Raw genomic sequence first — 16,168 nt, forward strand, 5'->3', positions numbered from 1 at the left:
TCAATAAAACAAGATCAATATGTTAAAAATCCATTGTATTTCTATACACTAACAAAGAACAACTCAAATTTGAAATTAAGGAGTAACTTCATTTACGATAGAATAAAAAAAAATAAAAATACTTGGATATAATTTTACCCAAGGAGGTACAAAACTTATTTACTGAAAACATTGTAGACAAAAGCACTGCTCAAAGAAATTAATAAATTTTAATTAATTAAAAATTAATTAAAAATTAAAACTTTTCATTATTATATTTTAAACATGTTTCAAAAGTATCTAGAGCATATAAAGGGAGAAATATTTGCTAGCCAATGGAAATTTAAACCTAGTATTCAAGAGAAAGCTTGGGGCTACAGATACGGAGACTTGCAGTTTATAGGTCATAATTAAAGCTCTAGGATAATTAAAGTGAGTGGAAAGGGGGCTCGTATAAAATGAAGAGTGAAAAAGACAAAAGACTACTTAGGAACTTTTTCTAAAAATCCATTGCCATCAGCTTTGCATGTGGAGCCTGTTGCTCCTATGCCCAACTTGGACCCAGTAAACCTCAGCGACCGAGGTGAGGGAAGTCAGTCCCTTTCAACCTCCTTCACCCAGTTCACCTACTCTCAACACCACAACCACCAATCTGTTCTCTGAATTTTTAAAAAGCATTTGTTTACTCTATTTATCTAAAAAAAAAAAAATTAATTTAAATTAATAAATTTTACAGTGATTTACAATTTATTTATTGTAAATTTATTTAAATAAATAAATTTATAAATATTTAATTTTATAAATATAAATAAAAATAAAAAATAAATTAAAAGATACAATGGTTATGAATTTAGAGACTGAATATGGCTATATTTCCCAAGTTGATTCTTAAGTTGTAATAAAATCCTTACTAAAATTCAAGTTTGTTTCTTTACATAAATTGACAAACTGGTCTCAAAATACATATGAAATTTTAAGGCACCCAGAATAGCAAAAACCATAAAAAGGCAGCAAAGTTGGAAGAGTCACACTAAACAATTTCAAAATGTGCTATACAGTTACAGTAATCAAGGTGGTCTAATACTGGCATAGGATAGACATATAGTTTAATGAAATAGAATTGAGAATATAGAAACAAAAGCTCACATTTCTTTTCAGTTGATTTTTGACACAGATATGGATAAAGTTAAATGAGGAAAAAACAGTGTTAACAAATGTTTCTGCCACTCAAATGTCCCTCAACTGAAAAATGCTTATATATAACACAATAGATTTATACAATGGAACATTATTTGACCACTAGGCAGAGTGAAGCATTTACACTTGCCACAAGATAGATGAATCTTGAAAATATTATGCTAATTGAAAAAAACAGTACCAAAAGACTACCCAAAATATTATTCAATTTATATGAAGTGTCTAAAGTAGGCAAATCTACAAAGACACAAAGCATTGGGTTTGACAAAAGGTTCCTTTGTTTTTTCCATAAGATGGTTCCAGTGGTGCTTAGTTGTCTTAACCTCATCCACAATTCTGTTAGATTGTACTGTGACAGCTATCATACCAGCATGCATTAAAAAATACTTCTCAAAATTGGGAACTTTTGTGAACACATTTTATTATTGAAGCTGGAAGAAAAAAGGCAACAATTTTGGCATACTATGTTTTATTATTTCAGAAAACATAAGAATACAACTGAAAAGCAAAAAAAAAAAAAAATTTGTGCAGCATATGAAGAAGGTACTGTGACTGATCAACACATCAAAAGTGGCTTGCATGGACTCAGTTCCATTTCCTGCATTACCAGCTCAAAACCTGGGTATGTGATAGATACTTCAAGTGCTTTATGAAATAAGTAATGACATTTTAAAAAGAAATGTAAAGTTTTCTTAGAAATGTACAAAATCCATGCACTTGATGTTGGAGGCTGATAGATTTCGTAGCTGGGTGCAGGGTTCTGTGAGGATCACGAGTGAGCCTGGGCATAGACCAGGTGGTTTGTTTTGGATGTTCTACTCACAAATTTACTTTTAACAAACTTTTACAAGGATACAAAAAGTCAAGGAATTATCATACCAGTCCTTGCATAGAAATGAAAAAAAACCAATGTAACAAATCTTTGTACAGACATAGGTTTTCAATCCTTCTGGGTATATACTAAGGCGTACAACTGCTGGATTGCCTGGTGTGAGTATGTTTGTTTAGTTTTGTAAGAAACCACCAAGGTGTCTTCTAAAAGGGCTGTACCATTTTGCATTCCCATCAGCAATGAATGAGAGTTCCTGTGGCTTCAAATTCTCACAAGAATTTGAGGGTTAAGGAGTTTGGCATTTCTAACAGATGTGTAGTAGTGTCTTATTACTGTCTTATTTTCATTTCCCTGATGACTTACGATGTGGATCATGTTTTCAAATGCTTGTTAGCTGAGTTACTGTCTTGCAAATTGTACAGGGGTAATATTGCTTTTGACTGAGAACTACAATCATAATCCATTCAGGATTCTCTTTGGAGGAAGGAAAAAAAAAGTTAGACTGAAATGAATTGCCCTCCACAGTCAGTTGTTTGGGGCAAAAGTGTTAGAAGGACACAGCTGGATGGAGTTCTCTCTTAGGAATTGGTGGTTTTTCTGCTAGGTAAATGGCTTTCCCAGGAAGCTCCTGGACTCTTTATAAACTCTTTCTCAGATCTGAGAGTTCTCTCATTCCTGAAAAATGCCTGTGAGTTCTAACAAAAGAGAACTTTGGAGATGGTTTAAGGGGGCAGGACTGCTCAGGAACTGTTTCCTAAGCCTTAGGACAGAGACCTTTTTGCCAGTAGTTTTCTGAGTTTGAGAGTCTCTCTCTCTCTAAGAGACTGCTGCTGCCTGGGATGGCTTTCAAAGGGTCAAATGACCTCCCTTTCCACACTCAAGAAGTCTTCTTTGCATGAGGTCAATGTTTCAATGCACTGAAGTCTTTTCTAAATATATGAGGAACTATGTAATTTTCAGATAGTTTATAAAGCCAAAGTTCAAAAGAAATTGGTGCTTTTGGTAGTACATATTCAAGAGATTAGTATATTATATTCATATATATCAATTTAAAAACAGTTGCTGTGTTGTTCAACATAGTTATTAAGATAGTGACTGCAGTCATGAACATGTGTTCATTATTCCACATGTTTCATTAAGTTCTTTTTAAAATAAGAAGTGAAGAGAACAGAGTGAAATCAGAGAGAACACAGTTCAAGTCCTGGATTTTCCATGTGGATAAATGTGCGAAAGTAACATGATTGTGCTGAGCCTTGGTTTCATAATCTTAGTCTCAATGTTTTCATCTGTAAAAAGGAGCTGATAATATACTATGCATTTGTGACTGTGCTGGATGTGAAGCTTTGTGACGGGGCAATCTATTTACAGGGTCTTGGTGGTCTGGTTACAAGGATGCTTAGGTTTCAAGGATTCTTTAAGAATTTAAGAATTCTTAAAGATTCACCATGGGGAAGAAAGAGACATAAATGTATTTTTCCAAGATGAGTGATTTATCATTTGCTCATTAGTTTTAGTGCAAGAACAACTAAGGGTAGTTTAAGAACCACAGAATTAAGAAAGGGAAAGCCATTCCTGCCCACATTTTTTACTAACAGAGTTCCCTGAATTAGAATAGCCCTACTATGTTTCCCTTTCATTATATCAGTGGAAAAAAAGACATAAGAAGCTTAGAGAATAGTGGAAAGAATGATTCAAAGAAAGAGGTAAAATGATATAACTTGTTTAGCCTATAGGAGACAATGAAAAATTATCACTATTGTTAAGAAGACTAGCTTTGACACTTGGACAATCCATGAGGTCACTTAATTTATGTACTATAATTAAAGGAGCTATAGCTTGAGAGCCTGCTTCTGCTATGGAACCAAACTTAGATCCCCTTGTCTTTGAGCAGTACAGCCCACTCACTGGGTGTGGTGAAGAAAGTGCAGCATTTAGTTCAGGGTGTTAAGCAAGGGGTTCTGGACAGCGTGTGTTCAAATAGGCAAACTCCCATATCTGATGGATTTCAGGAAAGCACCTTTAAGGCAAGGTGAGGGAGGGGTGTCACGGGTTCTGGGATCAGCTGGTGTACAATACTCTAGTTGGTTGGTAGTGAGGAAACAGTTTGGTGTTAGAATTGTTAACATCAATCCTCCAGCTCCAATAGATCTGGGGGCAATGTGTTCATCATAATTAAGTAGTTAAGTTCTTCCATATGGTGGGGGTTTAGCATCTGTAAAAAGAAAAGAAAAACAATTCTGGAAATGTGCACTAGATACTGTTATCCTCAGGGTTACTTGAGATGCCACCTCTCTGGCTTGATGTCCTAACAATATCCACTGAGTAAAACAAAACTCTCACCTTTCCATTGTGAATATTTTTTAAGTTGACATTGGAATGTAGAGATTAAGTACATGTTCTAAAGTCAAATGTGAAAAAGTGTGCCTTCTCTTTCAAATGAGATCCATGGATTTTACATTTTTATGCATTGCCTATTAATTCAAAATTTCCACCCATTTTTAAAAAGTAAGTCCTCAAGGGGCTGCCTATATTGAACATATTTCTCTTTTTTTTCTCAAATGCTCTCTTTAGTACAAGTCCTGTAACTAGTTATTCCCACTCAGTTTGAAGCTATGCCATGTTCTTTAAGGAGCTGGCATGAAACTCATCAAACTAACTTAAACTGAGTTTTTTTTTCCCCATGTAACATATAAACTATCTTTATGCACTAGGCCTAATTTTAATCCTGTTCATTGCACTTTGGCATTTTGTCAATCATTTACATATTTCTTGAAAGGATGCATACATGAATGAGAGAAAGAATATATACATACTTTAAAATCCAGGCATTCTTTCTACAGATAAAAATAGGGTGTCAGAAAACTTAGGGGAAAACCAATATAAAGGAACTTATTTGATCCTAGAGATTTATTGATCTGGGTTGACTATATGCTCATAACCTCAAACAGAGAAGGTGGTTCAGAGTCATCAAACACCATCCAAATGGAAATGCATCCAAATTTAATAAGACTTTCTGATGGACCATACACCCACCTCAAAACCCCTCAATTCATTTTCAGTGTCCTTTTGTTCTGAAGAAATATTCTTACTAGATGATTCTGCTCCAATTATTATCTGTTAGTTTGCAATGACTTCCTTTGTTCTCACTAAAGTTAATTTAAGCCCTATATCTTCGGGGAGAATTTCTCTTAAACAATATCAGATTCATAACTACTACTTGACAAATGCTTTCCCAACTACACACACTATAGTCTATATGTACTGATTGAATTACGTCTTTCTTAATATTTAATTTTTATCAATGTTGTTGTTCAGGTTCTCAGTCATGTCTCTTTGCAGCCCCATGGACTGCAGCATGCCAGGCTTCTCTGTCCTTCACCATTGCCCAGAGTTTGCTCAAACTCATGTCCATTGAGTTGCTGATGCTGTCTAAGCATCTCATCCTCTGCTATCACTTTCTCCTCCTGCCCTCAATCTTTCCCAGCATAAGAGTCTTTTCTAACAAGTCTGCTCTTCGCATCAGGTAACCAAAGTATTTGAGCTTCAACTTCAGCATCAGTCCTTCCAATTAATATTCAGGGTTGATTTCCTTTAGGATTGACTGGTTTGATCTTCTTGCTGTCCAAGATCTTATATATTTATTTAAACAAGTAGTTTTTTTGTAAAATATTTTGAAATATCTTAACTATACTGCTTTTATTGGGTATGCAAACTCTTAATGGTCCTCTTCAGGAATTTTTCCTTGAAAAGTGAGAAGTGAAGAAACAGGATGGATTGGCTTTGTGTTATCCTATATTTGTGTACAAATGCCCTATCTGTCCATGAACAGAGAATCATAGACAGGGGAAATATATTACCATTATCTAATCTAACTTATGGCAGAAAGTGAAGAGGAACTAAAAAGCCTCTTGATGAAAGTGAAAGAGGAGAGTGAAAAAGTTGGCTTAAAGCTCAACATTCAGAAAACTAAGATCATGGCATCTGGTCCCATCACTTCATGGGAAATAGATGGGGAAACAGTGTCAGACTTTATTTTTGGGGGCTCCAAAATCAGTGCAGATGGTGACTGCAGCCAAGAAATTAAAAGACGCTTACTCCTTGGAAGGAAGATTGTGACCAACCTAGATAGCATATTCAAAAGCAGAGACATTACTTTGCCAACAAAGGTCCATCTAGTCAAGGTTATGGTTTTTCCAGTGGTTATGTATGGATGTGAGAGTTGGAATATGAAGAAAGCTGAGTGCTGAAGAATTGATGCTTTTGAACTGTGGTGTTGAAGAAGACTCCTGAGAGTCCCTAGGACTGCAAGGATATCCAACCAGTCCATTCTAAAGGAGATCAGCCCTGGGTGTTCTTTGGAAGGAATGATGCTAAAGCTGAAACTCCAGTACTTTGGCCACCTCATGTGAAGAGTTGACTCATTGGAAAAGACTCTAATGCTGGAGGGATTGGGGGCAGGAGGAGAAGGGGACAACAGAGGATGAGATGGCTGGATGGCATCACCGACTCGATGGATGTTTGAGTGAACTCCGGGAGTTGATGATGGACAGGAAGGCCTGGCGTGCTGCAGTTCATGGGGTCACAAAGAGTCGGACACGACTGAGCAACTGAACCAAACTGAATCTAATTTATCTTGTCTAACATCCTCTTTTATATGTGTGTACCTGATGTGAATAGCTGACTCATTGGAAAAGACCCTGATGCTGAGAAAGATTGAGGGCAGGACAAGAAGGGGATGACAGAGGATGAGATGGTTGGATGGCATCACCGACTCATTGGATATGGGTTTGGGTGGACTCCAGAAATTGGTGATGGACAGGGAGGCCTGGCATGCTGCGGTTCATGGGGTAGCAAAGAGTTGGATATGACTGAGCCACTGAAGTGATCTGAACTGAATGAATATATTTAGGGCTTCCCAGATAGCGCTATCGGTAAAGAAACTGCCTGCCAATGCAGAAGATTCAGGTTCAATCCCTGGGTCAGAAAGATCCCATGCAGAACGAAATGGCAACCTACTCCAGCATTCTTGCCTGGAGAATCCCATGGACAGAGGAGCCTGGTAGGCTACAGTCCATAGGATCACAAGAGTTGGGTACAGCTCTTGCAACTGAAGCAACAGCACGCACACAAGCATGGGTATATTTAATATGCTGAAGCCTAAAGGTAACAAATGAGAATCTTGCTAAAACCCCTGTGCTCTGGATTTAGTCCTCTCTCTCTTCCACTAAGTCATCAATACAACTCTGAATCTAATAAAAGAATAAATAGTAAGGCACTTGCATTTAAAAAGAAGACAAGGTTCACTAGTCATTCAAAATTGTAAGATTTGTAGAAGAGAACTAAAACATTTTTCTTCCCTGTTTTTACAGGACATGCTCCTTTTCCTCAGGGAACTCCGCTTCCTTCACTCATCATGCCTTCCTTCAATCAGAGCATTTTCCACCCTACAGTCTTCTTTCTGACTGGCATCCCTGGTTTTGAAGCCTACCATGCCTGGGTCTTCATCCCATTCTGTTGTCTCTATGTCATTGCTATCTCAGGGAATGGCATGATCTTGTTCGTCATCATCACTGAGTCAAGCCTTCATGAGCCCATGTACTACTTCCTCTCCATGCTATCCTTCTCGGACCTAGGACTATGCCTTTCCACATTGGTCACCATGGTGGGTATTTTCTGGTTCAATGTCCGAGAAATCAGCTTTGATGCCTGCATCGGCCAAATGTTCTTCATCCATGGTTTTACATTAATGGAGTCCTCGGTACTCCTTGCAATGGCCTTTGATCGCTACATTGCCATCTGTAATCCACTGAGATATGCCACAATCTTAACCAATTCAACGATCATCAAAGTGGGCTTTGCCATTGTTGTTCGGGTGACAACAGTTGTAGTGCCTTTACTCCTGCTCCTTAAGCGTCTGTCCTTCTGTGGAAGTCATGTTCTGCACCATTCATATTGCTTCCACCCTGATGTGATGAAGCTTTCATGCACAGACACCAGGATCAATAGTGCATTTGGTCTGGCCATTGTCATCTCTACCGCTGCCTTGGACTCTGTCTTGATCCTCCTCTCCTATGTCCTGATCATCCGCTCCGTGCTCAACATTGCCTCCCCAGAGGAGCAGAAAAAGGCCTTTGGAACTTGTGTATCCCACACAAGTGCCGTTGCCATCTTCTACATCCCCACGATCAGCTTGTCACTGGTGCATAGATTTGGGAAGCACGCCCCTCCCCTTGTGCATACTCTCATTGCCAACATTTATCTGCTCATCCCTCCTGTAATGAATCCCATAATCTACAGTGTGAAGACAAAGCAAATTCGCAAGGCCATGGTCAAAATATTTCTTTCCAAGCTAATTTAGGACATTTTTCGCTGTGTTCTTTCTTTACATTGTCCTGATTACTTTGATCATTCACTATATGAGTTACCACTATATATTGAAATATAGTTACACATGCTTTCATTCTTCTGATGAGCCAGTAAAATACAATTTGAAGAGTTCTAGGCTGAATTCTTTAAGAACAGGGAGTATTTCTTATGTTATGTAAGCCTATCACAAATACTGTACCTGACACAGAATAGGATGATAGTTAAAGTATGTCTGCAAAAGGACAAATTAACTCATAAATTGCAGTCCAAACAGTCTCACAACCTCTAGTGCATGCAGTTATCAAGGCATGTATGATATAATTTTGATCAGTAGCAAAGTCTAGGTTTCAATAATTCTTAGTTATTGGAAATTCTTACTATTTCCTCAAATAGATTATTCATGACTGAGAATCATGAATAAGCACAATAAACTAGAAGAAATGTGAATTAAAGGGTACTTTTTTTATTAACAGATTTCCTCAGAACTTTTGGTAAATTTTTTAACATTTTGAGTATCTAATGTCTAGTGATTCATCTTCTAAATGTGTGTCTAATGGGGGCAAGTGGCAAGAATGCAAAGATGTGTTGTCATATTCAACAATCATATATTGCAAAGATAATTTAGAAACCACTTAAATGTTTATTTGAGAATATTGGTAAAATAATAGATGAACTATCATCCAACAAGTTAAATACTAATATAGATATGAATGATATATTAAGAAAAAAGGTAGATTGATATACAGTGTACTTATCACTGTCATGTGTATATTTCTTGTGAATATACACAAAAATGTACACATACATGTACATAACACATTTGATATGGAAATATATGTTCCAAATGTCAATTAATTACATTTGATTTATATTTTTTTCTTTCTCATAACTTACAAATGCTCATTAACTAGGTTTTTGTCATTGCTGTTTTTTAACTTCAGACAACAAAATAATATCCGTTTAACAGCTATCTCAAAATACAACTTGTTTGTTCTTCATCTTCCATAGGGTCTTCGTTGTTGTGTGTCCTCACAATCAGTCTTCATACTCCCACTGGATACATTTAGAATATGACATCCACTTTCCTTTAGCATCCTTCACTGTTCTCAGTGTGGTCCAGGACCAGGTCATCAAAACCACTTGAAATTCTTTTAGAAGTGCAGATTCCTTGACTCCACCCCAGAACTACTTAATCAGACACCCATCAGCATAAGAATTTGCATTTTAACAAGGTACCTTATACAATATCACACATATTAGTGTAACACTATTGTAAGACATTTTTACCTCTGGATAACACCATGAATAACCCTAACTCTTGTCCATCATCTTTGATCATTTTGCGCTTTCTGTCTACATTATCCACATGCTGTTACTGATTTTTGAAATTTTAAAAATATAGTTATTTTATTTCTTGCTGGTATTGCTTTCTTTCCTTCATCCAGGTGCCATTAAGAAATCTCTTTTTTGTAGGTACTGAGGCTTCTCTTCCCTGACTGATTTGAAATTAATTTTTCTCCCAGATTTACTGAGAAATAATTGATACACAGCACCATGTAAGTTTAACATCTACATTGAAAATATAGTTTACATACACTAAATGATTAGCATAACAAATTTAGTGTACAACATCATGTCATAAAGATGAAACAATAAATAAATAGAAAAAATGTTTCCCTTGTAATGAGAACTCAGAATTTTCTCTTAATAATTTTCATAGCTTGCTGCTGCTGCTGCTGCTAAGTCGCTTCAGTCGTGTCCGACTCTGTGCGACCCCATAGACGGGCATCCCAACAGGCCGCATCATCCCTGGGATTCTCCAGGCAAGAATACTGGAGTGGATTGCCATTTGCTTCTCCAATGCATGAAAGTGAAAAGTGAAAGTGAAGTCGTGTCCAACTCTTAGCGACCCCATGGACTGCAGCCTACCAGGCTCCTCCATCTATGGGATTTTCCAGGCAAGAGTACTGGAGTGGGTTGCCATTGCCTTCTCGGTTTCATAGCTTATAGGAAGTTTAATTATATTTATCACGTTCTATTTGTTAATCTTCTAAGTGGAAGTTTATATTTTGACTATTTTCAACCAATTCCCCCTTTCCCCATCCCCATGCATGGTAACCACAAATATGATTTTTTTTGTTTGTTTTTGAAGTAGAATTTATGTTTAATATTGTTAGTTCCTGTTACACAGCATAGTGATTTGATATTTCCATAAATTTCAATGTAATCACTGTAAATCTAGTTACCATCTGTCACCATACAAAGATATTACATAATTATTGATGATATTCCCTATGTTGTTCATTTCATACCTGTGACTCATGCATTTTATACATAAATTCTCCTTTACCAGTTTCTTAATCTTCCTCTTCTATTTCTCTCCTCCCCTGACCATCACTGCCTCCCTCTAACAATCACCTGTTTGTTCTCTGTATCTGAATCTGTTTCACTATAGCTGTTCATTTGTTATGTGTTTTAGATCCACATGTAAATGAAACCATAATGTGTTTGTCTTTCTCTATCTGACTTATTTTACTTAGCATAAGATCCTCTGGGTCCATCCAAGTGTTAAAAATGGAAAGATTTTATTTTTTATGGATGAATAACATTTAGTTATATATATTACATCTTTATCCACTCAAACATTGATGGGCACTTGAGTTGCTTTCATATCTTGGCTGTTATCATAATGCTGTAGAGAACATGGGAGTGAATGGATCTACTCAAATTAGTCTTTCATTTTCTGTGGATAAACACTGAGGGATAGAACTGCTGGATCATATGGTAATTCTATTTTAAATTAGAAAAATTAATCTCTTGTTTTTCCGTAGTGGCTGCACCAAATTACATTCTACCAACTGTGCATGAGGGCTCCCTTTTCTCCACATTCTCTCCAACACTTGTTATTTCTTGTCTTTTTGATAATAGCCATTTTGACAATTGTGAGTGAAAGTGAAGTGAGTAATTTAGGCATGTCCGACTCTTTGCAATCCCAGGGACTGTAGCCCATCAGGCTCCTCTGTCCATGGATTCTCCAGGCAAGAGTACTAGAGTGGATTGTCATTTCCTTCTCCAGGGGATCTTCCTGACCCAGGGATCAAACCTGGGATTACTACACTGGCAGGCAGATTCTTTACCTGCCAATGTAACGAAGGCAAGCCCACAATATGCACAGGATCATGTTGAAGGGGAAACGGAGGCTGCTCTAAGCACTGTTTCAAATTCTGAGGTGCTGGACTGCAGAACTCCATCAAATATCCATTGATTTTACTTCTGCCCCTTTCACCCTAACCTGACCCTCTTGGTGCCAAATTTTAGGCCAAGGAGAAATTTGTTTCAATGTAAAAGAATGAATAAGGATGTTTCTGCCACCGAGGCAGGTCTGTGCTTTAACTTCTTGGCTGTATCTGGGATGAACAGAGAACCCTTATGCCCAGATGAAGAACAAAGAGCATATTGCCCTCCCCATGACAAGATATGTCATGGTATCCATAGATATATCGAAGGCAGTGTCTATAGAAAGCAGAAACAATACCCAGAAAATCTTAGATATATAGAAGATCATACAGTGAAGAATTTCTAAACACATTATTTCAGAGTAGCTCTGAATTGATAGAAAAAAGGCGCATGCATGCACACACACACACTTTAACATTAGAATTAAGTAATAAAATATTAAATCCAGGTACTTTTTGAGGTGTCCCTATATCTGAGCTATACATATACCATATCTAAGCATACCTTCACTTATATCCCAGAAATATAAATGTGTAGGTGGGGGGTCACACGGGAAAGTAGAGCTGCTGACAACTGTCTTTACATGTCAGCGCAAGATTGGACCAGAGTCAGATTTCTTAACCAGTCATGGTCCTTAGGCCTGTAAATATAGAGCACCCTGACCTTCACTCAGAAGGAAAATAGTTAACCAAATAAACTAACTCTTTAAGAGGAAATACATACAAATATCTGAGGATTGAAGAAAATTTCAGTGTCAGTGAGGCAGCACCTAATAGTGTGTGGAGAGAGGTAGGGAGAGAAGGAGTCAGTGTAAATGCCTCCAGAACCCAAGGGGGCCTACTAAACATTGGTGTCCTTCTTGGGTTTGGAGAGCAAAACACAACATTTTTACTTTACTGAGCAAGAAATGTCCTAGCAGACCCCAGAACACTGAGCCACCAAGAGTTTTACAGATATGGAAGGACTTTGCATGTGTGAAGGCTTGCCAGCCACGCTCTAGAGTGCATGTGTTGCTAACTGTTTCTTGTCCATCCCACATGCTTAGCATGATTTCATCATTACATCAATATAATGGAAGTGTGAGGCTTTGTGGAATGTCCTACTATTCTAGGTCTCTTTGAACTATATTAGGACAGAGCTCCAGAAAGATGATGTAGCCTTGGGTCAAGACTGTGACTGTGAGTAGGATAGTAGAATAGGAATTTTCTACAGTATTCTCTCCAAAGAACACTGGTTTCGACGACTGCCCACAGATAAAAGTACCTTTGTGGGAGTCCGGAGTTCTGGGAAGAAGTCTCAGCAAAAACATCCAGGAACAGATCCTGCTGCTAAGTCGCTTCAGTCGTGTCCGACTCTGTGTGACCCCATAGATGGCAGCCCACCAGGCTCCCCCGTCCCTGGCATTCTCTAGGCAAGAACACTGGAGTGGTGTGCCATTTCCTTCTCCAATGCATGAAAGTGAAAAGTGAAAATTGAAAGTGAAGTCGTTCAGTCGTGTCTGACCCTCAGCGACCCCATTGACTGCAGCCCACCAGGCTCCTCCGTCCATAGGATTTTCCAGGCAAGAGAACTGGAGTGGGGTGCCATTGCCTTCATTTTACCTGCATCATGCTACCTAAAGGCAGCATAACTCCACTGAGATATGTGGACCTCCAAGAGAGGTCGCCTCTTCCGTGGGGGAAAATGAGAGGAAAGTGAGGGGCACCTTCCCCAGCAGTAAAGGATGCTTCAAAAGAGGCCTATGTCTTTTTGAACTGCTCCGCACCCCCCAGAATACTAAGGTGATTTGCATGACTCAGGGATATGGAGAGCTGGGATCACAGCAGTCAGGCATTGAAACTCACAGAGGGGATTCAGAAGCTATGAACCACTTTGTAGACTCTACTAGGAAGCCTGCCCAAAAGCCACTAGGGACGCCTCACTTCAGCCCCCATCTGACCTATGGGCCCTCCCCGATGCTCACATGCCTTACTGTACATCCTCCATAGACAGTGCACAGTGTGTGTCCCCACAGGTGGACGGTGCAAGCTTTACAGATGGCCAGTGAGCACACACAGAGAAAGAGCTGGACTAGGCAGAATCAAAAGAAAGCACATGAAGTTGAACTAATAGCACACTACAGGGAAAGCAAATGGGAGTCTAGCGACAGTCAGCCTGGCTCCGCAGGGTGGAGAGAAGACATACATTCTAAAGAACTGTCCCACCACCAAGAGGAAACAAGATGTGTGAGCCATCACATCCACACAAAAGACCTGTGAAATCCTAAGAATCCCTGGCAGGACTGACAGGTACTTTTGTTAAGACTTATTTTATGACCTAGCATATGACCTACCCTCGTAGAATTTCCTCCTGTATTTGACAAGAATATGCATTCTGCTTCTGTTGCCTAGAATGTTCTGCATATGTCAGTTAGGGCCATTTAATCTAAAGAATTGGAGAAGGAAATGGCATCCCACTTCAGTACTCTTGCCTGGAAAATTTCATGGACAGAGGAGCCTTGTAGGCTACAATTCATGGGGTCGCATACTCGGACACGACTGAGCAGAGTATAATAATAATAATAATAATCTAAAGACTAGTTCACATTCCATGTTTAATGAAAATGTTCAATTAGCAGCATCGTAGAAGATTGTATGTAGAAATGTTTGGTGAAGTGTGGAAGCACTTATCTATCTATACCTACTGGATACTGATGTTTTTATCAACAGTCCAGATTAGAGCAACTAAGGAAATTCCTGTAATGGTCCCATCAAACTTAATTCTGTAACATGCCCATTACTGCAGTGTGCTGTATATGAAGACATTGTATCTCAGCTCTATAAACTACCATTCTCTATGTTCTGAAGCTTCTAAGAAGACAGAAAATAAATAACCATGATCATTGTTTGACAGCTGGGTTCCCTGCTATACTGGAAGGACAAGTATCTCCACTGTTTCCTTGCTGTTCCTGCCAATGCTTGGACAGCAATAGCTCTTTGCTGGCTAATATCAGATCCACTTTCCAATTTCAAGTATCTCCACACACTTAGCACCAATATCAGTGGTCTCCTTTCCAGGGATCTGAGTCCCAATTCTCTGAGAGGTCCTCTTCTGGGCTTCTGACGCAAAAGCTTCACCTACAAAGTGCCCATCCACAGAGCTTTGAGTTTTGGCCCCCTGTGGTCTGTCCTGTGAACTTCTGAGGTACTAACCCAGCAGGGCAACACCCTCTCATTACAGGTCTGAGAGTCAGCTCTGGGGAGACCCTCCACCAGGCATCTAGGTTTCCATAACCTCAAACTCTTCATTTTGCTTAGATAGACTTAAAGGCAGAAGTGACATCCTGCAGTTATTACCTCTGTATTACTTTTGTGCCATTGAATTTCTCTAATCCTGTGTATCCAGTTCCTTGGATTAAATAACTCCAGTGTTAACTGCTAGTGTGACTTCCATTTTATTATCTAGAGCAAGACTACCATACCCACTTCAAGTCTTCTTGACAAGAGAATTCAAATATAGCAACATAAATCCAACCAAATTAAACTGTGTCTACATTTGGTTCCTGATAAACTAGGGACTATAAATAAAATTGTTTTATTTATAGATGATGTTTGCTAACCAATAACAAATTTATTAAGCATCAAGTATGACATCAGTACTTCTAAATAAACTGTACAGTTTGGAGGTGATCTGAGGAGAGTTATTTTCACAGAATGACTGTGTTATAAATCTTGCCTGAAGAGCTAAGTGAAGGTAAGAATATTTGACAAACAATTTTAAATGACTGAAAAAGCAGTAAAAAATGTATGGATGATGATAACAGCTATCATATTAAAGATCAGGGAAGCCATAGGTATAAAGAAAAGTAAACATATTTAGAACAATTCTATAGCCATGGACAATGCCAGTTTGTATGTGCCAGGTTTAGATGATAAAATTTGGTAATTTACAATTGTTAATATACTTTTCATTCCCATCTTTGTCTAAAAAACCAAAAACAAAAACTAATTCCATATGTGAAATCAAAACTGGATAATGGGATCTTGGTAATTATAAATCTTTCACTTGAATGAAGAAATATTAATATAATTGGGGTTATCTGAGGAAAATGGTAACAGGGATTTTCCAGCTTACATTTATCTTTTTTATCTGAGGGTCTTCTTAAATAAAGCTAAAGTGATATTTTTGATGTTTTCATCCTAAGCATGAGCCTCAAGGTTTTTGCTTCTATAAATGGCATTTTACTCATCTATATGATGCCCATGGGCTTCCCTGGTAGCTCAGCTGGTAAAGAATCCACCTGCAATGCAGGAGACCCCAGTTCGATTCCTGGATCAGGAAGATCCCCTTGAGAAGGCAATGACTACCCACTCCAGTATTCTGGCCTGGAGAATTCCATGGACAGAGGAGCCTTTCAGGCTACAGTGCATGGGATCACAAACAGTCGGACACGACTGAGTGACTTTCATGTCTTTTGATGCCCAGGACTAGAAAAAAATTGAGAAACACATCTACTTCTTTGTTGCGGTGGTATGGAGAACTTTTAGCACAGCTCTACGTATCTGTTTGGTCTTCACA

General features: G+C 38.3%; 1 protein-coding gene across 1 annotated transcript; it reads left to right on the forward strand.

Annotated features, from left to right (window-relative positions):
• The first annotated feature begins 2,690 nt into the window (after window positions 1-2,690).
• Window positions 2,691-8,488, forward strand: LOC139187241 (olfactory receptor 51F2-like). The gene is made up of 3 exons (XM_070803251.1): window positions 2,691-2,696; window positions 3,880-3,916; window positions 7,459-8,488. The coding sequence occupies exons 1-3, from the start codon at window positions 2,691-2,693 to the stop codon at window positions 8,364-8,366; spliced, it is 951 nt and encodes a 316-aa protein (XP_070659352.1). The 3' UTR covers window positions 8,367-8,488.
• Window positions 8,489-16,168: the final 7,680 nt, after the last annotated feature.

Source organism: Bos indicus, chromosome 15, assembly GCF_029378745.1.
Source record: "Bos indicus isolate NIAB-ARS_2022 breed Sahiwal x Tharparkar chromosome 15, NIAB-ARS_B.indTharparkar_mat_pri_1.0, whole genome shotgun sequence".
NCBI classification, from domain to species: Eukaryota; Metazoa; Chordata; class Mammalia; order Artiodactyla; family Bovidae; genus Bos; species Bos indicus.

Bases quoted from the DNA above. Each gene is read 5' to 3' on its own strand.
- LOC139187241 (XM_070803251.1), top strand. The intron at 3,917-7,458 runs GTGTGGTGAAGA...TCCACCCTACAG, and splicing joins CAGTACAGCCCACTCACTGG to TCTTCTTTCTGACTGGCATC.